The sequence below is a fragment of the Ylistrum balloti genome, unplaced genomic scaffold (genome assembly GCF_031769215.1).
Source record: "Ylistrum balloti isolate Yb309-2 unplaced genomic scaffold, AGI_CSIRO_Ybal_v1 Utg369742, whole genome shotgun sequence".
Taxonomy (NCBI): Eukaryota; Metazoa; Mollusca; class Bivalvia; order Pectinida; family Pectinidae; genus Ylistrum; species Ylistrum balloti.
In genome coordinates this window covers 19,090-45,909 of record NW_026781951.1, presented here as the reverse complement: position 1 = coordinate 45,909, position 26,820 = coordinate 19,090, and the positions used below count along the sequence as shown (strand labels likewise).

General features: G+C 34.8%; 1 protein-coding gene across 4 annotated transcripts in view; it reads left to right on the top strand.

Annotated features, from left to right (window-relative positions):
- Positions 1–26,399, top strand: part of LOC132543154 (H(+)/Cl(-) exchange transporter 4-like) — a 66,418-nt gene extending 40,019 nt beyond the window's left edge. For 2 of the 4 annotated variants that reach the window (XM_060206623.1, XM_060206624.1), the window contains exons 8-23: positions 920–1,102; positions 2,100–2,189; positions 4,338–4,393; positions 5,050–5,118; positions 5,515–5,671; positions 6,256–6,341; positions 6,681–6,805; positions 6,946–7,060; positions 7,567–7,662; positions 8,103–8,129; positions 11,013–11,096; positions 14,383–14,441; positions 15,220–15,327; positions 15,422–15,540; positions 15,979–16,073; positions 22,985–26,399. In XM_060206623.1, coding sequence (XP_060062606.1) covers positions 920–1,102; positions 2,100–2,189; positions 4,338–4,393; positions 5,050–5,118; positions 5,515–5,671; positions 6,256–6,341; positions 6,681–6,805; positions 6,946–7,060; positions 7,567–7,662; positions 8,103–8,129; positions 11,013–11,096; positions 14,383–14,441; positions 15,220–15,327; positions 15,422–15,540; positions 15,979–16,073; positions 22,985–23,075 — 1,560 coding nt within the window. In that variant the 3' untranslated portion in view covers positions 23,076–26,399. Of the gene's footprint in view, positions 1–919; positions 1,103–2,099; positions 2,190–4,337; positions 4,394–5,049; positions 5,119–5,514; positions 5,672–6,255; positions 6,342–6,680; positions 6,806–6,945; positions 7,061–7,566; positions 7,663–8,102; positions 8,130–9,600; positions 9,625–11,012; positions 11,097–14,382; positions 14,442–15,219; positions 15,328–15,421; positions 15,541–15,978; positions 16,074–22,984 lie in introns of all 4 variants that reach the window. The other 2 variants (XM_060206626.1, XM_060206625.1) reach the window with 2 other exon arrangements.
- The last annotated feature ends 421 nt before the right edge of the window (positions 26,400–26,820 follow it).

The window sequence follows — 26,820 nt, the reverse complement described above, 5'->3', positions numbered from 1 at the left end:
ATTTTACATGTAACCTCTCTGTTGATGTCAGAATTCTCTCCATTTTACATTTAACCTCTCTGTTGATGTCAGAATTCACTACATTTTACATGTAACCTATCTGTCGATGTCAGAATTCTCTCCATTTTACTTGTAACCTATCTGTTGATGTCACAATTCTCTCCATTTTACTTGTAACCTATCTGTTGATGTTACAATTCTCTCCATTTTACATATAACCTCTCTGTTGATGTCAGAATTCTCTCCATTTTACATGTAACCTATCTGTTGATGTCAGAATTCTCTCCATTTTACTTGTAACCTATCTGTTGATGTCACAATTCTCTCCATTTTACTTGTAACCTATCTGTTGATGTCAGAATTCTCTCCATTTTACTTGTAACCTATCTGTTGATGTCAGAATTCTCTCCATTTTACATGTAACCTCTCTGTTGATGTCAGAATTCTCTCCATTTTACTTGTAACCTATCTGTTGATGTCAGAATTCTCTCCATTTTACTTGTAACCTATCTGTTGATGTCAGAATTCTCTCCATTTTACTGTAACCTATCTGTTGATGTCAGAATTCTCTCCATTTTACTTGTAACCTATCTGTTGATGTCAGAATTATCTCCATTTTACTTGTAACCTATCTGTTGATGTCAGAATTCTCTCCATTTTACTTGTAACCTATCTGTTGATGTCAGAATTCTCTCCATTTTACTTGTAACCTATCTGTTGAACCCATTTTAACTTGTAACCTATCTGTTGATGTGATGTCTCCATTTTACTAATGTAACCTATCTGTTGATGTCAGAATTATCTCCATTTTACTTGTAACCTATCTGTTGATGTCAGAATTCTCTCCATTTTACTTGTAACCTATCTGTTGATGTCAGAATTATCTCCATTTTACATGTAACCTATCTGTCGATGTCAGGTGAGCTACTACTTTCCATTGAAAACTTTGTGGCGTTCGTTCTTCTGCGCTCTGGCTGCAGCATTTGTCCTACGTTCCATCAACCCATTTGGGAACGATCACTTGGTGATGTTTTATGTTGAATATAATGAACCATGGTATCTCCAGGAGCTGATCCCATTCATCTTTCTGGGGGCAGTAGGGGTAAGTATGTCTCACTGTATAACTGTAGGGACACTAAGGGTAGGTTAGGTCTCTCTTCATCTTTCTGGGGGCAGTAGGGGTGAGTATGTCTCACTGTATAACTGTAGGGACACTAAGGGTAGGTTAGGTCTCTCTTCATCTTTCTGGGGGCAGTAGGGGTGAGTATGTCTCACTGTATAACTGTAGGGACACTAAGGGTAGGTTAGGTCTCTCTTCATCTTTCTGGGGGCAGTAGGGGTAAGTATGTCTCACTGTATAACTGTAGGGACACTAAGGGTAGGTTAGGTCTCTCTTCATTTTTCTGGGGGCAGTAGGGGTAAGTATGTCTCACTGTATAACTGTAGGGACACTAAGGGTAGGTTAGGTCTCTCTTCATCTTTCTGGGGGCAGTAGGGGTAAGTATGTCTCACTGTATAACTGTAGGGACATTAAGGGTAGGTTAGGTCTCTCTTCATCTTTCTGGGGGCAGTAGGGGTAAGTATGTCTCACTGTATAACTGTAGGGACATTAAGGGTAGGTTAGGTCTCTCTTCATCTTTCTGGGGGCAGTAGGGGTGAGTATGTCTCACTATGTAACAGTAGGGACATTAAGGGTAGGTTTTGTCTCCCTTCGTCTCTCTGGGGGCAGAAGGGATGTGTATGTATCACTGTAGGGACATTAAGGACAGGATTTGTGTCCCTTCATCTTTCTTTCTATGCACAAAGATGCATTTATACACCTTGTAAGTTTGCAATATTGTACTTGTCTACCACCAAGTACGCTCCATTATAAATCTGTCCTTTGGTACATAGATACCCTAAATATGTGTCTACTGTATACCTATTGCCAATTATAACCTCCTTACCAACTGTCAAGTATACCATATAATTCAGCCTAGTAAAATAACACATTTATCTGCATATCAATGGTAGTTTTATTGAAAAGATATATTTCGCTTATTATTTATTTAAAAATTTGATGCATTAAGATAATGATTTTCTGCTATAATGTTTTCCAGGGTGTGTTTGGGAGCTTATTCATCAAGCTGAATATAAAGTGGTGTAAATTTAGGAAATCGTCAGTACTAGGAAAATATCCTATTGTTGAGGTAAGTGTTATGTCTATTCACTTTGACTTCATTACATGAAAGGAAATGATAACAGAGAATAGTATTCTCTTCTCACAAGATACAAAATATAATATTCCCTTCTTCAGAGATACAGAGTAAAGTATTCCCTTCTTCAGAGATACAGAGTAAAGTATTCCCTTCTTCAGAGATACAGAGTATAGTATTCCCTTCTTCAGAGATACAGAGTATAGTATTCCCCTCAGAGATACAGAGTATAGTATTCCCCTCAGAGATACAGAGTATAGTATTCCCCTCAGAGATACAGAGTATAGTATTCCCCTCAGAGATACAGAGTGTAGTATTCCCCTCAGAGATACAGAGTATAGTATTCCCCTCAGAGATACAGAGTATAGTATTCCCCTCAGAGATACAGAGTATAGTATTCCCCTCAGAGATACAGAGTATAGTATTCCCCTCAGAGATACAGAGTATAGTATTCCCCTCAGAGATACAGAGTATAGTATTCCCTTCTTCAGAGATACAGAGTATAGTATTCCCCTCAGAGATACAGAGTATAGTATTCCCTTCTTCAGAGATACAGAGTATAGTATTCCCCTCAGAGATACAGAGTATAGTATTCCCCTCAGAGATACAGAGTATAGTATTCCCCTCAGAGATACAGAGTATAGTATTCCCCTCAGAGATACAGAGTATAGTATTCCCCTCAGAGATACAGAGTATAGTATTCCCCTCAGAGATACAGAGTATAGTATTCCCCTCAGAGATACAGAGTATAGTATTCCCGTCAGAGATACAGAGTATAGTATTCCCCTCAGAGATACAGAGTATAGTATTCCCCTCAGAGATACAGAGTATAGTATTCCCCTCAGAGATACAGAGTATAGTATTCCCGTCAGAGATACAGAGTATAGTATTCCCTTCTTCAGAGATACAGAGTGTAGTATTCCCCTCAGAGATACAGAGTGTAGTATTCCCCTCAGAGATACAGATACAGAGTAGTATTCCCTTACAGAGTTCAGAGATACAGAGTATAGTATTCCCCTCAGAGATACAGAGTATAGTATTCCCCTCAGAGATACAGAGTAAAGTATTCCCCTCAGAGATACAGAGTATAGTATTCCCCTCAGAGATACAGAGTATAGTATTCCCCTCAGAGATACAGAGTATAGTATTCCCCTCAGAGATACAAAGTATAGTATTCCCCTCAGAGATACAGAGTATAGTATTCCCGTCAGAGATACAGAGTATAGTATTCCCCTCAGAGATACAGAGTATAGTATTCCCCTCAGAGATACAGAGATACAGAGTATAGTATTCCCCTCAGAGATACAGAGTATAGTATTCCCCTCAGAGATACAGAGTGTAGTATTCCCCTCAGAGATACAGAGTGTAGTATTCCCCTCAGAGATACAGAGTATAGTATTCCCTTCTTCAGAGATACAGAGTATAGTATTCCCCTCAGAGATACAGAGTATAGTATTCCCCTCAGAGATACAGAGTATACAGTATAGTATTCCCCTCAGAGATACAGAGTATAGTATTCCCCTCAGAGATACAGAGTATAGTATTCCCCTCAGAGATACAGAGTTAGTATTCCCCTCAGAGATACAGAGTATAGTATTCCCCTCAGAGATACATTCCCCTCAGAGATACAGAGTAGTATTCCCCTCAGAGATACAGAGTATAGTATTCCCCTCAGAGATACAGAGTATAGTATTCCCCTCAGAGATACAGAGTATAGTATTCCCCTCAGAGATTCACAGTATAGTATTCCCCTCAGAGATACAGAGTATAGTATTATTCCCCTCAGAGATACAGAGTATAGTATTCCCCTCAGAGATACAGAGTGTAGTATTCCCCTCAGAGATACAGAGTGTAGTATTCCCCTCAGAGATACAGAGTGTAGTATTCCCCTCAGAGATACAGAGTATAGTATTCCCTTCTTCAGAGATACAGAGTGTAGTATTCTGTTCTTCATGGATTTGAATCTCCACATTATGATTGTTTCAGAAGATTGTTTTATGCCTGAAAATGTCACCATCTTCTTTACTCAGGTTCCTGTATGGTCTATTTATGATATCTGTTAAAGTCTTTATATATGTTTCATTGATCTGATGCTTAAATAAAGAAGTAGATATAATTAAAATATTTGTATTCATTGTGTAGGTACTTGGGGTCGCTTTTATCACAGCCTTACTGAGTTACCCAAATGAGTATACAAGGTAAGTTATCTCCCTTGTCTGTAAGTCTTATATGTTACCCTTACAAGTATATCTGGTACTAGCTGTATAAACTTAAGTAACTTTCTTGGCTGTATACCAGCTTGAAAAGTTAACTACAGAGAAGTAAACATAATCTGAAGGGAATGAATTAAGCTAAGGTCAAATTGCTTTTAGGCCATTCAGATGTCACGGAAAATACTATGAAACTAGAATAGTTATTTGCATGTTGTGAACTGGTGTGCTATTTTCAGTCTTGAATGAGAGAATGCACTACACATAAGTCAAAAATCTGTAAAAGGAGTTCGGGAAGTGAAATCTTCAGCTGAAAAGCAGTTAACTGGGGATATAGTTCATTTGTTATGAAAAATTAATGGAAAACTGTAATTTTATAATGAATGGTTGTATGAAAGTTGAGAACCACACGCACTGTTTCAATATCTGTTTCTAACAGCTAGATATTGGATTATAAAGTCTGGTTGTCTGAAAGATGAGAACCACACGTACAGTTTCAATATCTGTTCCTAATAGCTAGATATTGGATTATAATGTCTTGTTGTCTGAAAGATGAGAATCACAAGTACTATTTCAATATCCAGAAATTTGTGTGTGATGTTTTGTCTGAAATTGTAGTGATTATGTTTAATTTTGTTTTATAGAAAAAATACGAGTGAACTTATTCGCCAGCTGTTCAGCAGGTGTGGACCTGAGGATAACACAGAATTATGGTAAATCTGCATCACATCTTCTGCTAATGAACTCTGCTTTCGTCTGATTAACTTCTACATTTGGATTACAGCTAATTCCAATAAATAACTTTTTACCTCTCATTATTTATTTGTTTCTCAGATGTGTAGTGTTAAGTATCTTACTGCACATGTATCATGATTCCTCTCTCTAAAGTCCACTGAATGAAACAGGGTGGCCTTTCTAGGCAGGTGGCCATTGTATAGAGGTTCTGTACCATTGGTTGAATTAATCAGGGAACCCAAAGAAGTGGCCTTTATAGACATGTATTATATAGATGTGACATTAAAGATAGGTATAGCTGTATATAGAAATGAATCATTGTGAATTTTAAACAATTTTCTTTCAAGAGAATTTGTTTTATTTTTTTTTTTCAGTGATTACAAAAGAAATTACTCGTCATTGAATGCAGCATCACCAACGTTTTACTCATCGAGTACAGAGGCTGGGGACGGAGTGTACAAGGCTTTGTGGATGTTATCTATAGCACTCATTTTTAAAGCTATCATCACCATCTTTACATTTGGTATTAAGGTCAGTTCTTTGTATTGTTGAGTTACAAACTAAATGTACACAGCATTCTGCTAGTGGTATGACTATAGGACTGCAGGCTTGCACTTTGTCTACATTTCATCCTTTTTAATATCACAATGTTTTGTCTCCAGCTGCAGAAACGAGTGTCAGTGTACCTCTTTGCAGCTGTGGTACCTTGAGGTTTTTAAACTTACATAGGGTCTTATGCTTTCACTATATATGTTATGACACTTTGCTTTCTTTGTTCATATTTGGCCAAGATACAGTGACATTGCCTTAAGATCAATATATACAGAGTTATTCCTCTTTGTTTTTTTTATGGATACTTTTAAATTGAAATGTGACTTGTGTGAAATGTACTAATCAAAGGACACTATGTTTTCATTTTGTTAAATGCTGCTAAAGATAAAGAATTGAATTGAGAATTAGATAAGATTTTATGACTTGTTTGAGAATGTTTAATGACCCATTTGGCTTGGCCTTTTGTATTGACTGTTTAATAGTTTGAGAAATATGTATATGTAAACTAAATAATTGTAATGTTTGATGCAGAGTGAAACAATTTGTTACTATGTTCACTACAGATACCTGCTGGTCTGTTCATTCCAAGTATGGCAGTCGGGGCTATTGTAGGTCGAATCGTTGGTATTGGAGTAGAGCAATTGGTTGTGTGAGTTGTCTGCCCTTGATTACAATAACAAATATACTTCCAGAATCCTGACTTTTTTTTCTTTTTCTTTTTTTGTGCTTTTCTTGCTCTGTGCCATTATTGATGAATGATGAAAAAGTTTTAATCTAAGTAAAATTTGCAAATTTGTTTTAATAAGAAATCTACATTTCACAGAATTTGAAAAGTCTTTTAGAAATCATAGCCAAGAAATATCATGGTGTTATCATTATTGTAGTTAATTTTAAAAATGTTTGCAATATCCTATTTTTTCTATTGAGACTTTGGACATTGACACAGTTCTAGCTGTCTGTATCAGTATCTAAATCTTATGTTTTTCAGGAGATATCATTCTAATCCATTTTTCCATAACATGTGTGTGTCAGACAATTTCTGCACAATCACACCTGGATTGTATGCCATGGTGGGGGCCGCTGCAGTGCTTGGGGGTGTAACGAGGATGACAGGTGAGTTGTAGAGCTTTCTCTGGATGAACTAAGATCTTTCTTTATCACATTGCCAGGACTCACTTCCAGTTTCATCAGACTGAATCAAAGAATTGATAGCATATGTTCTGACCTTTCATTGCTAACTTTCTGTCTTGCAGTGTCCCTGGTGGTAATAATGTTTGAGCTGACAGGAGGGTTACAGTACATTGTGCCTCTGATGGCTGCCGTCCTCACCAGCAAGTGGGTAGGAGACTCGTTAGGGAGAGAAGGAATGTATCCTTTTTTATCTGTAATTAGTTACCTCCTCTTTTTTTGTTGTGATGTAAAATTTAACCAGATTTATATGACTTAAACTTGGTAGGTTTGAACATATCAGTAACTCTTTCTTTAGTCTGGAGAGTTTAATTCAGCTAACATTCTTGCATTTATTATCTCTTCTCTCATGGAAGTATGAATTCATATTGGTCAATAATTTAATAGATTTGATTAGGCATATTCCTTTGATTTGATTGGTCAGTGATCCAAATGTTGTCGATTGGTCAAAAGCCATATTGTAATATCTTTCTCACTCATAACAATAGAAATGAAAATTAAGCCATAAGCCCATACATACCTTTTTTGATCTTGAGTACAAAAGCAAACAAAGATTATTTCAGTACCCAGTAATAAGCCCACCATTCTGACTGTATGGTGTAACAGCTTATCTATTGGCCATTAGGGTTTACAGAAATATAACATGACTAAGTTGCTACCAGAGTTATCTTTCCTTAGCCACAAAGTTATGATGCTCATATCCACCTGAACGGCTATCCGTACTTGGATAGTAAGGAGGAGTTCACTCACACAACCATCGCTGCGGATGTGATGCGACCTCGGTAAGTGCTCTCGATATTATACTTGTGATATTTGTTCTAACACATGTAGATCTGATGCACCTGTACTGTACACATCTGTTGTATGGTTATAGCTCTTGTTGAAATTGTTTATTGATGTAGAGGACTCTTATGATATTGAACGCATGTGTGGAAAACTATTTAGAATAATTTTTTTTCTTTCAAAATAATTAACAAATATAATTAAGAAATTCACAAAGTGTGAAATTAAGTGATATTAAGCAGAGAAATTGCATATTTCCTTCTAAGAAGTTAATTTTTTTTTTCATTTTTCTCCTTTAAAAATGTGTTTGTGTTCCTATGATTATTTTTATTTTGAACTTTCAAATCAATTCAAGACTTTCTGGTTAAATACTAGATATTTATTTCATATCTGAAGTGAAAGATTCTACTGATTTTGTACTATCTGTCTAAATTCGTAGACCCCAGAGCTCGGGTGGAGATTCTGGGTAGGTAATTCTACTGAAACATATTCGCGTGCTTGGAGTTATTGTATCCAGTTTGAAGTTCATAATGACTGTGGCTGTTTACTTATTATCAATTAATTGGTTTTTGCTTTGCACAAATTTAATATGGAATGAAATTCCATTTTTTTTGGTTGAGACTTGTTTTGAAAGTGCATTCCATTAACGAACCACACAACATGCACATGATACTAAGTAAGTTTGATAACTAAGAGATTTTCTCTCTATTCATTGTATTATCATTTTTCTTCATCTGAAATTCTTCATCATGTCCATGTGTATTCTCTTTTGAAATTTTTCAATAGAGACATTATTTATGCAGTAGTTAATTTTTTTTCTCTGAAATAAACCTTCAGATGGTAATATTTAGAGCCTGACTTCATTCACCCAATCTGCTGTCTACATTAAGTAAATCTGTCATGTTCCTTATTCACCCAATCTGCTGTCCATATTAAGTTAATCTGTCATGTTCCACATTCTCCCATTCTACTGTCTATATGAAGTAAATCTGTCATGTTCTTTATTCACCCAATCTGCTGTCCATATTAAGTAAATCTGTCATGTTCCACATTCTCCCATTCTACTGTCTATATGAAGTAAATCTGTCATGTTCTTTATTCACCCAATCTGCTGTCCATATTAAGTAAATCTGTCATGTTCCACATTCTCCCATTCTACTGTCTATATGAAGTTAATCTGTCATGTTCTTTATTCACCCAATCTGCTGTCCATATTAAGTAAATCTGTCATAAATACCAAGTAAGGATCTCTACTTTTTTTCTTTGAAAAAATAAAATCTTGAACATTTTCGAGAAATTTTTATGAGATCAGCATTTCCAAGAGTAGTGGTTTTGCCTCGAGACTAATGTGTTGCTGCTGGAAGTACATTTCATGATCCTGAACAAACCTTTATGATTTAGTATATTCAAGGAAGATTTTTTTTAAAGAAATGCCAACTTGAAATTGCTAGAACAGAAAATGTTGAAAGAATATAAGTTTTTATTAAAATGGAACATTGTGTTTAAAATATAAAGCTTAGAATCTAGTCGTATGTAATACTTGTACAGTCACAAAACTGCTGTAATATCTGTGTTTTATAGTTTTAATGAAATATATACAAACAGATGGAATAGGTTTTCTTCTTAATCAGCTCTGGGGAAATCTTCTCACATTATTTATTCTATTATTCATTTGAGCAAGAATTTTGTTATGATTTAGATTTATATAATGTTACATACTAGCTTCCCATAAAATACATAATCAACTGTAGACTACTCAGGCTGTCTCTGAGTCATAAGTCTGTTTTAAATGAAGATGTTAACTCTGCCAGAGAGTTCATTCCCATTTCTGGTGATTAAAAGAAGATATCATCTCTACAAGAGAGTTCTCTCCCTTACCTGGTGTTTTTGTGATGGAGTTGTCATGTCATATATCTCTTGTTTCTGTTCCATCAAAGATACTGGCGGTATGGCATAGGAGTGTAAGTTTCACAATGTGAAAATGTGATGCGCTACTCTACATTTTTTGTTCGTTTAGTGTTTAATATTCCGTGATGCACTTTTTATTTATTTTGTTACTACTGATATGCTGTTTTCAGAAATGTTTGTCTCTTTTGATTTTTTTTTTTTTTTTTTTGCATTAGAATTGTCACAGAGTTATTGAAAAGCTGCTAAGCTGCTGTTATGAAACAACCTAGATTTCGGCTGATCTACATATTCTGTTTTGTTCGACTCAGCCAATCAATTAACTTTGCAATGAAAATAGAAATTGTGTCTGCTGCTTTTTTGAATGCATATTGGATTGCTAGTTTAGACAACTTTTGGTATATTTATCGTTTAACATCTATATATTTTAGACAGTAGTAATATTTGACTAAGATCATTATATGTCAAAGTGTCCTGGAATTCTAAAAAATCTCAGACATGATGATATTATGATCAATATCTTTCAGTATTATGTCATTGTACTTCTCTCATTCTCCAGTTACTGACAGATTTTCTTCAAAATACTCAGTTTTTGTAAATATTATATTAAATGGGCAGTATTGAAAAGTTTCAGTTGGTCTACTTTCACCAGGTCTAGGTGCAGTAGCTTTAATTTGTGATGACTTCAGTCTTTTGATCATCCCCCTAATTTTTAACTTGATTAGCAAGCAATAAATATGTTATAAAGTTTTGGTGTTTTCAGCTTTCGTTGTTTGTATTAGTAATTATAAAATGATATAGCCCTGTTAACCATGAGATCATTATAGAATGTATGTTTGCTGTTTTATATTGCTTTATTCCTCCTACTTTGTGAACAAAGTTTGAATGTTGTGAATTATTTAAAAAAAAAAATTTTAAAAATTGTTTGATGAATCAACAGTTGACCTAAGAAACATCTGTTGATCTCCTGATTAATAAATAGTCTCAGAAGTTTGTGGTGGATTGTTAAATTAGATGAGTTTTGATCCATAAATTCTCTGTTGTTGATGTTTACACTGTAAATAACCCAAAACATTCTTAGTTGCTGATGGTAACATTAGGAAAAAATAGTTTACTTACTTTTTTGCTTGAAGTAATTTCATACTTTCAAAGATATAATATGTGGAATTTTCTTGATAATTACTTTTGAAAATATGCTGCCTGTCTTTGCCATATCTTTTTTCTTAATTAAGAACTGTGTACATTAAGTAGGAGAAAAAAACAATTATTATACTAAGGGATGCAAATTCACTGGTCACTCCAACTTTTTATGTTAATAATTAGCAATATCTTCTGTTAAGTGAAATAACCAAATCATAGCTGAAATGTACGATTTGGTAGCTTAATATTGTGTTTATGGTTGATAAATATGATAAATGAACGATACGTATATTTACCTGTAAAGGGACCAGCGTCCCAGATATAACAGGAAGCAGAGGAGTGACGCAGAGACTCGACTTATCAGTGACCCACTACAGGCAACTAGCAGGTATACTCCTGCAAGCCCCCCAACACACAGACTAATCCCTCTAAGCTTTGTAAACCATGCCGCTTTTATCATATATACATGTATCTATGAAAGGAGTTCAGTTCTGCACAGTACTAGTGATTATGTCAAGTAAATAAATGAAATGGCTATTTATAGAATGTAGAACCTAAAATAATTGTTTAGAAATGTGGATTTCAGGTTTTGCAGTCCAACAGAACTACTGATGAAATGTGAATTTAAATTATTTTAGTCCCAATGAAACATTAAATAGATGATTGAAATACCATGTCAGTGTAAGTACATGCCATATTGAAGTATGTAAATTTCTTATTTCTGTTCAGTGTCATTGCAACCAAAATATCCTAAATGTAATATTGGACAATAATGGCCAGTCTTATTTGATTGTCAGAAGTTAAGGCTTTATTTCCAGCGTTTCACTGAAACCTTTTTTAAACCAACAACAAAACTTAAATGCATAAATTAAGAAATAATTCTCATTGCCCTACCAAAGTTCTTATGAGTTGCATAACCTGAGAATACACATTTATACTTGCCAATGCTCTAAGCTTGAGATGGAATTATCAGTCTTATCAAATTAAGTTAGAAGATAGTTAAATAAAAAACTGAGTAAGTTCAGAGGTCAATTATTGAGATATGTTGTAAGGGATTCATTTATCAAAAAGCCGTCTATAAAGTGACTATTCTTTAGCATAAAAATGGAAGAAATGTTGGCAAGTATGATTATTTTAGGCCTATGTTGATGATATATGACAGCTGTGTATATAGGTTATGATTTATATAGAATACAGGCTTCAGAACCCCACTAACCACTAACACAATAGTGTATATTGAGAACTTCATCCAAACGTTCATTTTTCGTTGTTGAAATGCATATTGGTTCGATGTTAATTTCACCTATAACATCTGATAACTAGGTCGAATAGGGCTTTCTATTTTGTTAGCATGGATTCTTCTTTGAGAACAGTTACAGTCATGGATTCTTAAAACAGATCAAATCAAATCAAATCATGAGATCATTTTGTTTTTTTCCGAAGAATCCATGAAAAATATTTTCTTTGAATCCTGATATCTGAATAAGGAAATGTAATATTGCAATAAATTACATCAATATCATCAAAAGGTATTTGCCCCCTGATTTTTGAAAGGACAAGGAAAAAAGTGATTTTATGTAAAGCTTGGGAAAGATATGATGGCCTATGAAAAAATTACCTGTTGTAGTTATTGATTTCAGTAACTGAATATTGATGTTTGATCAATAAAAGACCGAAATTATTCAATTTATTTTTCATCAGAAACTTATTTTGAGGCATGAAGTATAGAACTATTGACAAAACAAATCTTGTCTGATTTTTGCTGTAGATGTCGGTATATTCTCTGCAGTATAGATGTAGGGGTTATGGTTGGAGTGTGGGATGATGACCCACTGGTTCAACTGTATATATACAAATAGGATAAAACTAAAGCAATTTTTCCTTATTGATTTTACATAATGTAAAAACTGAAATTGATTTAGTTCAGTTTGATTGTATGATCCACATGACTGATGCTTTTTATCCTGATTAATCTATCCATGATGATGTCATTTTTCACAAGAAAACATTGTTTGAGAAATTGAATGTAAATTAATTGGTGAAAATTGAGAGACTAAAACTCTATAAATAATTTATCAAATCATTGCCCCAGCATCCTGCTGGCCCCTGGTCATCTTCGTCTTAAAGCACACCGGTAAATATAACCACATATTGTTTGGCTGATCACAAAGAGATGGACTCAATCATGCTACTTTGAGGAATCACTCATGGAAATGATTGATTCTCTTCCATTCAGCCCTACGGCTGTTTGGGTTAAATATGCACATTATCAACCTATTGGGTGCATGACCCAGTAGGTTGACAATGTGCATATTTAACCCTCCAGCCTCCGGGCTTCATTACAGAGAATCCCTCTTATCCATCAGATGGGATACTTGGATGAGGGGGGATTATCATCTATGTACAGACAGCATGTCACAATAAACCTTGGGGGAAAAAATGTAGGTATGATACAATAATAGTATATCTATCTCTGTGGTAGGTAAGGTTAACAGCCTTATAGCACTGGCATATGTGTCAATGATTTTACAAGTGGTAGGTAAGGTTAACAAAGAATCAGATGAGCCTTATAGCACTGGCATATGTGTCAATGATTTTACAAGTGCAGATCTTCTTCATCTTTATCTGCTTATAAAGTGTTAAAAAAATTCACTTAGATTATTAAAAGGATTTTTCACTTGAATATATAGCACGCTGTATTGCACCATTTAAGCAATATGTTAGGTAAAATGAAAGCAATGGTAAGCCTTCTCATAGATATTTCTTGTCTGGCTGATTTGAAAGCCTGTCATCAAATGTCTCTTATGATTACTTTCAAATTAATCCAGGCAGCAGATGTCAAAAGGGCTTGCTCTCAAATAAAAAAAAAACATGTGAACATATGAAACAAAATATTTTTGACAGTCAGACTTAACCAACAACTTGTAAAAGGATTTCTTTTTTTTTTTTCTTTATCAATATGTTTTGTATGTTATTAAAATATTTCAGAGTAGATGCATTTTTCAATTTATGCACCTGGAATAAAAAGAAAATAGCAATTTATGTAAATATAGAAATCCATGTTGCGTTTGTGACATGAATATTTTTTTTGTTGTGTTGATATTCACTCTGTTTTTATTTTAGTAATAACAACCTTGTGTTTATCCTTTGTTGGCTTTTTGTTTCCACAAGCATGTCATGTCACGGTCAGTTTACCTGACCAACACAAACATCTATTTCAGCTACAGTTTATACAGTTTGTCTACCTAATATACCAACACTACTAATACCCCAGATATATGTTTGTTTAAAAGTATGTGGTGTAAATCTTTTTCTTTTTATTTTTATAACTTAAAAGTCTGAATGTATGAAATACCAGGAAAAAGGCGTTTACTGATTCTTTTTAATTTCTTAAGCTTGATGAGAAAAAAAAAGAATTTTTGACTAAAAGCAGGTAAAAATTTCCTTTAAGAACCAAAGTTATAAAGAAAATTCCTTTCTTTTCCAATCACATTGTCTAACAAATAAGCTCCAGTTAAGATAAAATTTAGTAAGCATTTTAAGTCTATTTTAAGCTCAGTTTGATATAATATGAATTGTTATACAGATACAGTTCAGTTACAAGGAATAATGATACCCATTACGGTTTGTAGATCCTCCCTGGATGTTTTAAATGATTGTATTTTATATTGTAGACGGAATGATCCTCCACTCTGTGTCATCACACAAGACTCCATGACATTGGAGGAGCTAGGTTTGTACCCATTGTCATATAATTACTGACAGTTATATGGCTAGGCATTTTCTTTGGCATACAGAGAATAATTATAGTATGTACCATCACCTTCACTTTGAGTCAGTGTCGTAGAAAAATTTTCACTTTTTTCCCTAGCTTCATTTTTAATAAATAAAGTTTATCATATCCTCATTATGAAGCATCTGTATGTAAAATTAAGAAAGAAAAAAGCGTTTAGGAAAATTACACAGCATAAACATTTTTTATCAGATGAAATTTGCAAGCAAATTGTGAAACAACATTTTCATGAAATGAATACCTCATCAGAAATTACATAGAAAATTTAACCCTAAATTACAGAACTTTTGACCCTAAATTTGACCCTAAACTTGACCCAAAATTACAGAACTTTTGGCTCTAAATTTATGATAGGTTTTATCATATACTTTAATTACTTGTACATTACCCCAATAGTAATAATGCTCCCACATCAATCATATTTTGAGAAGTAATGCCAATAAGACCTTTTCATTCCCTACACAGAATAGCGATTTGACAGGATAATGAAATTTATATTGCTTTGACGTGTGGGAATATGCCAACACAAGTTATAGTTTTTAGAATCAATTTTGTAGTATGTACCCATATGAAATATTTTTCAAGCAAAATAGTTTCCACTTCTTTAAATGATATTAAACAATATTTAAAACAGGAATATTCAGAAAACAATATTTAAAACAGGATTTTTTTTTTCTGGAATTCATTCATGGTATCTATTAAATACTGTGTTTTCCAGAAACGACATTGAAATCCTCCGATCACAATGGTTTCCCTGTGGTTGTGTCCCGCGAGTCCCAGTATCTCGTTGGATTTGTACTCCGTAGGGATGTCAACCTTGCTATAGGTAAGTAATGGTAAGGGACAGCTATCGGTCAAAATTATTTCTTTTCTCTGATATTTGAAAATTTGTGTGGTTATCTGTATTTATATCTTTACAGAAAACTCGAGGAAGAATCAAGAGGGCATTGTCTCCAGTTCTATAGTGTATTTCACCAGTCATGTACCCAGTAATCCAAACGACCCCGCCCCCCTCAAACTGAGGAAAATCCTAGACATGGTAAGATCCAACAGCACAGCAAGTCTTTAGATGCAAGTTCCAAGTATTAATAGGTTCTGTGCACTTGAAATATTTTAACTGTATCTTAGAATGAGACTGCTTTGGATTTGTGAAAAACTCTTTTAAAACTGACCAACTAATACCAGGTAGATTATTATTAATATAAAAAAACAAACATGAAAGAAATTTTGGATTGTTCTTTAGAAACAAAATTTGAAAGAAAAAAATAGTGAAATTTTTCTTCTAGTAAGGCTATAAGTTCTGTATATAAATACTGCTAGTAAGGCTATAAGTTCTGTATATAAATACTGCTAGTAAGGCTATAAGTTCTGTATATAAATACTGCTAGTAAGGCTATAAGTTCTGTATATAAATACTGCTAGTATGGCTATAAGTTCTGTATATAAATACTGAGATTGATTTGTTCTGTATGTATAGGCCCCAGTGACCATCACAGATCAGACACCAATGGAGACGGTTGTGGAGATGTTCCGTAAACTCGGGCTGCGACAGACACTAGTTACACATAACGGGTCAGTATCATGTATTACACACATGCTTCTCTTCAGCAAAACCTGTCTTTACTGACATTTAGAGAATGCAAGGTATTGATTGTAAACCTGAGTATACTGACATGAAATGATGGTAAAATCATTGGGTCAGATTAGAGAGTCAAATTTCTAGCTTTCCTGCTTCAAAGAAAAATCATTTTGTCGGATGAAATTGTAGCTATGAATAGACATTCAATGACTAAATAAACATTTGGTCAGAAAATAAGACATTAATGATATTAATATTATCTGAAAATAAGGAGGTTGCATTATCATTTGGTCAGATAAAACAGGTAAAGTTAAACTAACTTAACCAATGTAAGGGAAACATATGCAGTTAAGAAAAGAATGACATTAATGACTGCATAAATGGCATAGTTAGATATTCCAGTATGTCAGGGGCTATTATCAGTAAAGTCAGGTTTCAATGTAGAGCATTTTCATTCTGAGAAAAAAAAAGAAAGAAAGAAGTAGATGTGATTCTGCTTATCCTGTGTCTATGATTAAATAGAAAAGTTTGTGAAATTGTCTTCCCATTTGCTCCTCACCCCTGTATAGTTGTTTGACTCCAGTATGTTTATTGCTGTATGGTATGTTTGTGTAATTGTCTCCCCTTGTCTGGTCCTCACCCCTGTATAGTTGTTTGACTCCAGTATGTTAATTGCTGTATGGTATATTTGTGTAATTGTCTCCCCTTGTCTGGTCCTCACCCCTGTATAGTTGTTTGACTCCAGTATGTTAATTGCTGTGTGGTATATTTGTGTAATTGTCTCCCCTTGTCTACTCCTCACCTCTGTATAGTTGTTTGACTCCAGTATGTTAATTGCTGTGTGGTATGTTTGTGTAATTGTCTCCCCTTGTCTGGTCCTCACTCCTGTATAGTTGTTTGACTCCAGTATGTTAATTGCTGTATGGTATGTTTGTGTAATTGTCTCCCCTTGTCTGGTCCTCACCCCTGTAGGGTTGATAAGTAGCCATGTATGTCTGTAGGGTTGTTTGCCCCCTGTATATGTATGACTGTCCCCTGTTTGATAAGTAGCCATGTATGTCTGTAGGGTTGTTTACCCACTGTTTGATAAGTAGCCATGTATGTCTGTAGGGTTGTTTGCCCAATGTTTGATAAGTAGCCATGTATGTCTGTAGGGTTGTTTGCCCCCCTGTATATGTATGACTGTCCCCTGTTTGATAAGTAGCCATGTATGTCTGTAGGGTTGTTTACCCACTGTTTGATAAGTAGCCATGTATGTCTGTGGGGTTGTTTACCCACTGTTTGATAAGTAGCCATGTATGTCTGTAGGGTTGTTTACCCACTGTTTGATAAGTAGCCATGTATGTCTGTAGGGTTGTTTACCCACTGTTTGATAAGTAGCCATGTATGTCTGTAGGGTTGTTTACCCACTGTTTGATAAGTAGCCATGTATGTCTGTAGGGTTGTTTACCCACTGTTTGATAAGTAGCCATGTATGTCTGTAGGGTTGTTTACCCACTGTTTGATAAGTAGCCATGTATGTCTGTAGGGTTGTTTACCCACTGTTTGATAAGTAGCCATGTATGTCTGTAGGGTTGTTTACCCACTGTTTGATAAGTAGCCATGTATGTCTGTAGGGTTGTTTGCCCACTGTATATGTATGACTGTCCTCTGTTTGATAAGTAGCCATGTATGTCTGTAGGGTTGTTTACCCACTGTTTGATAAGTAGCCATGTATGTCTGTAGGGTTGTTTACCCACTGTTTGATAAGTAGCCATGTATGTCTGTAGGGTTGTTTGCCCTCCTGTATATGTATGACTGTCCCCTGTTTGATAAGTAGCCATGTATGTCTGTAGGGTTGTTTGCATCCTGTATATGTATGACTGTCCCCTGTTTGATAAGTAGCCATGTATGTCTGTAGGGTTGTTTGCCCCCCTGTATATGTATGACTGTCCCCTGTTTGATAAGTAGCCATGTATGTCTGTAGGGTTGTTTGCCCCCCTGTATATGTATGACTGTCCCCTGTTTGATAAGTAGCCATGTATGTCTGTAGGGTTGTTTACCCACTGTTTGATAAGTAGCCATGTATGTCTGTAGGGTTGTTTGCCCCCCTGTATATGTATGATTGTCCCCTGTTTCATAAGTAGCCATGTATGTCTGTAGGGTTGTTTGCCCCCTGTATATGTATGACTGTCCCCTGTTTGATAAGTAGCCATGTATGTCTGTAGGGTTGTTTACCCACTGTTTGATAAGTAGCCATGTATGTCTGTAGGGTTGTTTACCCACTGTTTGATAAGTAGCCATGTATGTCTGTAGGGTTGTTTGCCCCCCTGTATATGTATGACTGTCCCCTGTTTGATAAGTAGCCATGTATGTCTGTAGGGTTGTTTGCCCCCCTGTATATGTATGACTGTCCCCTGTTTGATAAGTAGCCATGTATGTCTGTAGGGTTGTTTACCCACTGTTTGATAAGTAGCCATGTATGTCTGTAGGGTTGTTTGCCCCCCTGTATATGTATGACTGTCCCCTGTTTGATAAGTAGCCATGTATGTCTGTAGGGTTGTTTGCCCCCCTGTATATGTATGACTGTCCCCTGTTTGATAAGTAGCCATGTATGTCTGTAGGGTTGTTTGCCCCCTGTATATGTATGACTGTCCCCTGTTTGATAAGTAGCCATGTATGTCTGTAGGGTTGTTTACCCACTGTTTGATAAGTAGCCATGTATGTCTGTAGGGTTGTTTACCCACTGTTTGATAAGTAGCCATGTATGTCTGTAGGGTTGTTTGCCCCCCTGTATATGTATGACTGTCCCCTGTTTGATAAGTAGCCATGTATGTCTGTAGGGTTGTTTGCCCCCCTGTATATGTATGACAGTCCCCTGTTTGATAAGTAGCCATGTATGTCTGTAGGGTTGTTTGCCCCCCTGTATATGTATGACTGTCCCCTGTTTGATAAGTAGCCATGTATGTCTGTAGGGTTGTTTGCCCCCCTGTATATGTAGACTGTCCCCTGTTTGATAAGTAGCCATGTATGTCTGTAGGGTTGTTTACCCACTGTTTGATAAGTAGCCATGTATGTCTGTAGGGTTGTTTGCCCCCCTGTATATGTATGACTGTCCCCTGTTTGATAAGTAGCCATGTATGTCTGTAGGGTTGTTTGCCCCCTGTATATGTATGACTGTCCCCTGTGTGATAAGTAGCCATGTATGTCTGTAGGGTTGTTTACCCACTGTTTGATAAGTAGCCATGTATGTCTGTAGGGTTGTTTGCCCCCCTGTATATGTATGACTGTCCCCTGTTTGATAAGTAGCCATGTATGTCTGTAGGGTTGTTTGCCCCCCTGTATATGTATGACTGTCCCCTGTTTGATAAGTAGCCATGTATGTCTGTAGGGTTGTTTACCCACTGTTTGATAAGTAGCCATGTATGTCTGTAGGGTTGTTTGCCCCCCTGTATATGTATGACTGTCCCCTGTTTGATAAGTAGCCATGTATGTCTGTAGGGTTGTTTGCCCCCCTGTATATGTATGACTGTCCCCTGTTTGATAAGTAGCCATGTATGTCTGTAGGGTTGTTTGCCCCCCTGTATATGTAGACTGTCCCCTGTTTGATAAGTAGCCATGTATGTCTGTAGGGTTGTTTACCCACTGTTTGATAAGTAGCCATGTATGTCTGTAGGGTTGTTTGCCCCCCTGTATATGTATGACTGTCCCCTGTTTGATAAGTAGCCATGTATGTCTGTAGGGTTGTTTGCCCCCTGTATGATTATCACTCCTGTATAATAATTAGCCATATACATCTATATGTAAGTTTGAACCCCCCCCCCTCCCCTGTATATGTAGACTGTCCCCTGTTTGATAAGTAGCCATGTATGTCTGTAGGGTTGTTTGCCCCCCTGTATATGTATGACTGTCCCCTGTTTGATAAGTAGCCATGTATGTCTGTAGGGTTGTTTGCCCCCTGTATGATTATCACTCCTGTATAATAATTAGCCATATACATCTATATGTAAGTTTGAACCCCCCCCTCCCCTGTATGATTACTGATAATTAGCCCCTTTTTATGATTATTCAACCCCCAACCTCTCTTCGTATGATAATTAGCCAAGTACATCTGTATAGTTTGTTTGCCCCCTGTATGGATGTTTGCCCCCTTTTATGATTATTCAACCCCCAACCCCTCTTCGTATGATAATTAGCCATGTACATCTGTATGCTGTATGTTATTATCCATCAGACAGTTGAGAAAAGTTAAGAAAAGTGACAGAGACACAGATCAACCCACGCATGAGTTGCCAGGGTAACATTTCATTGCTTTTCCAATATATATATTGTGTGCATATTTAATAGTGTGCTTTTTTGAAATTAATAATGATAAACAACTTAATAACCTTTAAAATCACCTGACATTTTCCCAGAGTTTTGATTGATATAATTTTTGCAGTGTCATGTGTTATTAAGGAAATATGCTACATTTCACAATATGCATTGAACAAGTAATTTGTGTCAGAGTTGTCTCCCTTGGTACAACTTTCTCAGTGTTATCAATGCATGCAGGCTTGTTCACTTAATGTTGTGACATTAAACTATTAACAGAACTTGTTTTGATATGTTTAAAGATATTAAACATATTGATATGTTTTGAAATTCAATTTCAATAAAATAATTTCAAAATGATGCAGGCATTTAATGTGTACTACAATGATAAATTTCTGGTATAGGTTTTGATTATAGAACATTACTAATACTTAGAGGCAAGACTTTTTTGTAGATCAATTTTCCATTTCTTATTCAGGACTTAGAAAATAATCATTTAAACTTCTTTTTCTTATTTTTACTATTTTCTTACTTTGAATTTGTTAATACATTACAAACTTTGAAAGCCCAGTGACAATTTTGAATGTACATTGTATATCCAGTTGATTACATCACAATCAGCACTTTATTGTTCTTGGGAGGTCCAGAAGAGGTTTGTGTGTTCCAATGAAACATTGCTGCCTGGAGCTCTTCAAGCTCCTGTAAGGTCCATTCATGTCAGATCCAGGTCTAATTTGAAAAACCAGACTACGTGTAATCTAGTCAGTTAGCTCAAACTTGGGCCAAACTATTTGCTATTGCTTGTGACCCCTAAAAATGGGGTCCTGGTAATTGATGGGTATGGCTGTCAATTATGTATGATTATGTCTGTAATATGCCACATAGACTTCCAGACTTAACTAGATGGGTGGTATTATGCTACTTGTATTACAGATCAGCTGGTAGCATCTCCATTGACTTATTGATTGACTTCTTTCAAACTCTGGTTAGAATATACTAATGTGTGCATCCCTGGGAATACTGTGTCCTAAGGCCAAACATGCCAGTGACTCAAACAATTATCACCCAATATGTGTATGTATATAAGTTTCATTTGTAGAAACCTCGAAAAAAAAATGCCCAACTCCAGATTTGTTTAATTCTTGGAAGCAAATGGCATCCTAACACCTTTTCAAAGTGATTTCAGGAATAGACAGGGCCATGTTGACCATTTTCTTAGGCTTAAAACCTTAATTTGAGCATCATTTGCCATTAAAGAACACCTGGTTGTGGTGTTGTTTGACATGAAAATGCATACAATACAACATGCAATCCTATCATGAGAGACTCCAAGCATGATATTAATTAGCTCACATATTTCACATATTTACAATAGGTATTTCCTGGATCTGAAAACCCTTTTTAGCTCCCTGGAACTGCATAAAATATTCAGTTTTGTTCAGATTGATTTTTTAAGAAAATAGGAGCTGTACTAGGCATGATCATTGTTTTGTGGTAGTTTTCCGAACAAAAGATGTGGGTTTTTCCAAACACCTATTTTTTTGTACCATGTATTATCTTTGGGTTTTAAGCTTAAAACATTAAACAGTTACCTTCTATAGTCATCAACAAAGGTAGTTTTTCCCATACCACTCTTGCTGTCAACACACAGTTAAACACTAATCAAATTCAAAATTAAACACTGTAGTTTTAAATTATCAAATTTCTGTAATACCCCAATGTGACCTTTGATTTTACTAAAGTTTTATATTCTCCTTGTAAATCAAGACTTTGTATTTACTAACAGTATAAAATTATGAAGCTGCTAGACTGTCAAGTTTGCTAGTCATGTGTGTAGTAACACATTTTATGTCTAGTATCTTTCAAAGTCGTAATCACAAAACTAGAAAGCAACATGTTATAGAATAGGTAACATTGATGTTGTCTTTTCTGAAAAAGAAGAACGAAAACAATAATCAGTTGAATGCTACAAATATGTTCATTTTACAAAACTCATTTGAGAATCAAACTTTCATGAATGTATTAGTTGACTTTTCAAAAACCTGGTACCTGTTTTTATACCCTTTACAATGTAGTATGTTTGTCAGATTATCAAGCGTTTGTTCTCTGCTAGAATATTTAACAGGGTTCTGATGACTTTCAAACTAATGCTTTCTCTGGAGAAAACTTTCGCCTGTTCATTGTGTGATTCTTTTATACAATAACAGACTGTAATGTCATGTATAAGACTCTGCTTTGGTTGTAACATCAGGAGATTTTTGAGAGTTGTCTTTGTAACTCACCATGTATGTTAAAGATGATTAGGGGGCAGAAGCTGGAAAACAAATAGTTTGGTTTCTTTTTTGGATTGAGATAAAACTTCAAGATTATTGTGCATGTATAACAATAAACATGGTTTTTAAATAACTCACTGTGTTCAGTCAAACCAAACTTCAGGCCACCAATTCGTCATGGCATGACTATATATTATTTGTCAAAATGAACAGCTTCAGTATGACATATTTGTGTGTGTAGATACATGTTGAAGTTCTTCAATGAACAGAGTCCTACATGATAAAATTAATGAAGCATAAACAGTATTTGTCATCATATTTTTAATTCTATTTTGCAGTCGTCTCTTAGGAATTATCACCAAAAAAGATGTTCTACGCCATGTTGCCCAGCTTCAAAACCAGGACCCAGAATCTATATTGTTCAATTAGACTGAAGACGATCTCAAAACGAATAGTGTTCCTCAATGATACAACTCAATGATACAACTCCTACCATTGGGTGGATGATTTTCCATATCATCTCAAACGTAATTGTGAAGTTAACTTTTTGTTGTTACTTTCATATGACATATACTCAATGCTGTTGACACATGAGATATCACTCTAGCCTGTGTGATTACTGACCTGTCTGTATGTGTGACTACACTGTCGTGTGTCTCTGTGAGTAGTGAATTCAGCCACATCATTTGCATACATGTATTTAACCTTTCCAACTGAAGAACAGCCTGTGGATAAAGTGTATCCTGTTTTCTTAATTTGGAAAATCTATTGAATTGTAACAATAGTTGTAACTATTACATTTTCATCTGAGAAAGTCTCATCATCTACACAAAATCAGAAAAAGGCGAGGATCGTCACTGGAAGTGCTATGGCCATACTGCTACAGATCATGGCTTGTCTTATGAAGTGCTAAATGGTAAATTGTATCAGCTGTTCAACCACTCTACCACAGTTTTAAACAAGGAAGACAAAGGGAATGTTACTTTAAAAAAAATTTTGATATTCAAGGTAGCCAAAGCAACAATGTTTTTATGTTGTAAAACGTATGGTTAATAGACGTTGTGTGAAAGGGTAGAGATTTTTTAATATCCGTGTTTATAGTTATAATGCAATAAACATGAATTTGATCATATTTATCATAAATACGCATTTCTGAGTAATTATCGAAGACATCTGGCGCTTGAATGAATGGATACCATGTTGTCATAATACTACCAAACAAAGACTGCGTACTTGATCCAGGATTTAGCACAAAATAACCGATAACATTTCTATGTGATAGTTGATGGTGCTCTGCATATTTTTGTGTTCTAGCCCCAATTTATAGACAAATTCAAGTTCAACTATAAGACTTTGACCATTTGAACAAATATATGCACATATAATTTTCATAAATTATGTTAATAGATTAAATTTCAGTCATTAAAACCATTCCCAGCTGATGTCTGTATGGACACACAAATTAAGCAGCAGGCGTGCCACTTTTTAATTCATTCCAATAGTGGCATGGTGCAGAATATACATGTGTACATGTCAAGGACTTTGTTCAAAATTATCAGATATATGGTTACTTCCAATTTTATTGAGTTATGGGACTTGTGCACAACCCTGTGTAGGTTTAATTTTTCTTTCAATTACTGTGAATTTTCTTCAGTGGCCTCTTAGGCTTCAAAATTTAGGCCCTTCACATCACTGAAAAATCCTAGGACAAAACAGCTGTATGATGCTGTTTAAAACATTGTTAAGCTCAGCTGTATCAAATTCTTAATTTGTATCTAAATGTGTTATTCACTTGTGTGTCTATTGTACAAGAAAGCGAGAATTTTGCTTCATTTACCAGATTTTACTTAAGAAATTATGGTCATGAAGTTTCACCTGGATAAAATAAACCTCATTATGACACAGCAGCAGTATACATTAAACCGAAATGTCTGTCTTGAAATAGTTGTTACTGTATACATATTTGGCTTGAAATAATCCTGTAGGTCAAACATAGTCGTTTGACTGAGAGTAAGATGATGGGCTTACCACTTTATAGTAAAATGACATTGAATTTGTTCTATTAAAACTAGTGAGTTTGGGTGGGCTAATTACTGTACGTGGGCTTACTGTTGGATTGATATGGTATTCTACATTAATTTGAAATTAATAAACAAAGGTGGTTTCAGTTGATGTTAAAAGTGGAGAGATGAAAGATGGGAACCTTGACATTCTCTTAAAGTTACCTGCAAGAAACACTAATTAGCATATTGTGATAATTAAGATTTCTGAGACTGACTTATTGATAAGCTGAAAGGTACTTTAAGTAGTGATTAAAATTATTTGTTTACTACAAGTTTATGTATTCAATAGCACCATAGTAATTTATATCATGTGATAGTAGATATGATTAAGTCTAAATACTCCAGAAAATATAGCTCCTTTTAGATTGATATATAAAAAATACTTATCTATATATAATCAGTTACGGGTTTGCATGCTCCATAAAATGATTTTCTGTCACCAGTTTATAGTGCTGACAAAAATGTATATATCTCTGTGTAAACAATATCTGATATAACTTAATTAAAAGCAGTTATACATATAATCTTGCTTGTATTATAAAATTTCATAATATAATATCTCCTTTTGGATTTAGTTATTTTGATATAAAGAAATACAGTCTTATGAAATCTCAATGGAATTTGATGCATGGTCTAATTGAAGTCTAATTGAAATTACAGTTAGATAATACTAGCAATTATTTGTTATTTTTTGTGTCAAAACCTATATAACCCTTAAATCATGCTTATTCTGTATCAAAATCATGTACAAATAGATTTCATTTTATTCCACTACCAGTATTTAAAAGATACAATGTTGAGTTTGTGTCTGGTTGTCAGAATAGTAAAACCAAATAGAACTACAAAATTTTGAATGTACACTCTCTGTAGATGATAATACTGTGGATTGATTGTTATATTTTATTTGAATCTGATTTGTTTAAATGTGTTGAGTCGTTTGGATGTTTGAATCTGGGTGAATGAGATGTTTGATAATTGTATTATACCAATACATATGGTGTAAGAAATGAGGGTTGGTGGCACCTCTTTGTGAATGGATATTATTATCTATTTTATCATTTGAAATTTGTTTTATTTTTGTACTTAAAGAAAGATTATGTATCATTTAGGTACATTTATTAAGTTTTTTTTCTGTGATATATTTAATATTGTAGATAATTGGTTGTTAGTAATTGTTTATGAGTTGAATTTCTAAATAATCAAGTTGAAAATGTATGTAGGGCATGTATGGATGAATGACAATTTGTCATTTGTAGATCTAGAAGAAATTTCTGATAGCACCTGGTACATGGTATGCTGTCAATCAACAATTCTTGTTAATAGATAAAGATTGTCCTTAGCTTACACCTACAACTAGGAATAATCATAATTTAAACCTTATGTATCAAGTCTGCAGCATTTTGTTCTATCGTAAAATCCATTCAGTTCATACGTATATCATATACATAAAAAGCAATATTTGAATTATGCATGCTAATAAGATGCATATCGCTAGTAAGAAAACACCCTGTCTGTATCATTAGTTCAGGTATACAATTTACAGAGCAATGGTTAATCTCACTGTTATTGGTGTAAATGTGTTTTCTCTCACTACACTGGTATTGCTCTACTATGATTTTAAGACTGCCTTAATGTTGTCTACATTTTTCTTAAATCTTTCTCTTTTCAATTTTTTAAAAATTTTTCAAGATTACATATAAGAAATGTTCTTGCTTGACTTGTAATCTCAGTTTCACAGAAATGGAAAGTTGAAAAAAGTTGCTTTCACGGAAGCAGTTGAAATAGTTGGACCAGTTAAACCTGCAAGAAAAATGCCAGATGTAGATCAGGACTGAGGAATTACTATGAAAAATTTGTCATGTGCAATCCAAGGGGTCGAGCTGTACGTGTTTGAAACTAACATTAATATCACTAATTTTTAAGAATTTCAGCATCAAGCAGGGTCGATGTAGGCACATATTTTATTTTTGGTTCGTTGTTTTATATGTGAAAAGATATTCCATAAATACTGCATTTTGAGATTTACATCATTTCCTATAGCCGGTACAACTGCATTCGTTTATCGAGAAATGATTCCGGGCCACCTGAAAGATTTAAACTGGGTTACGCAG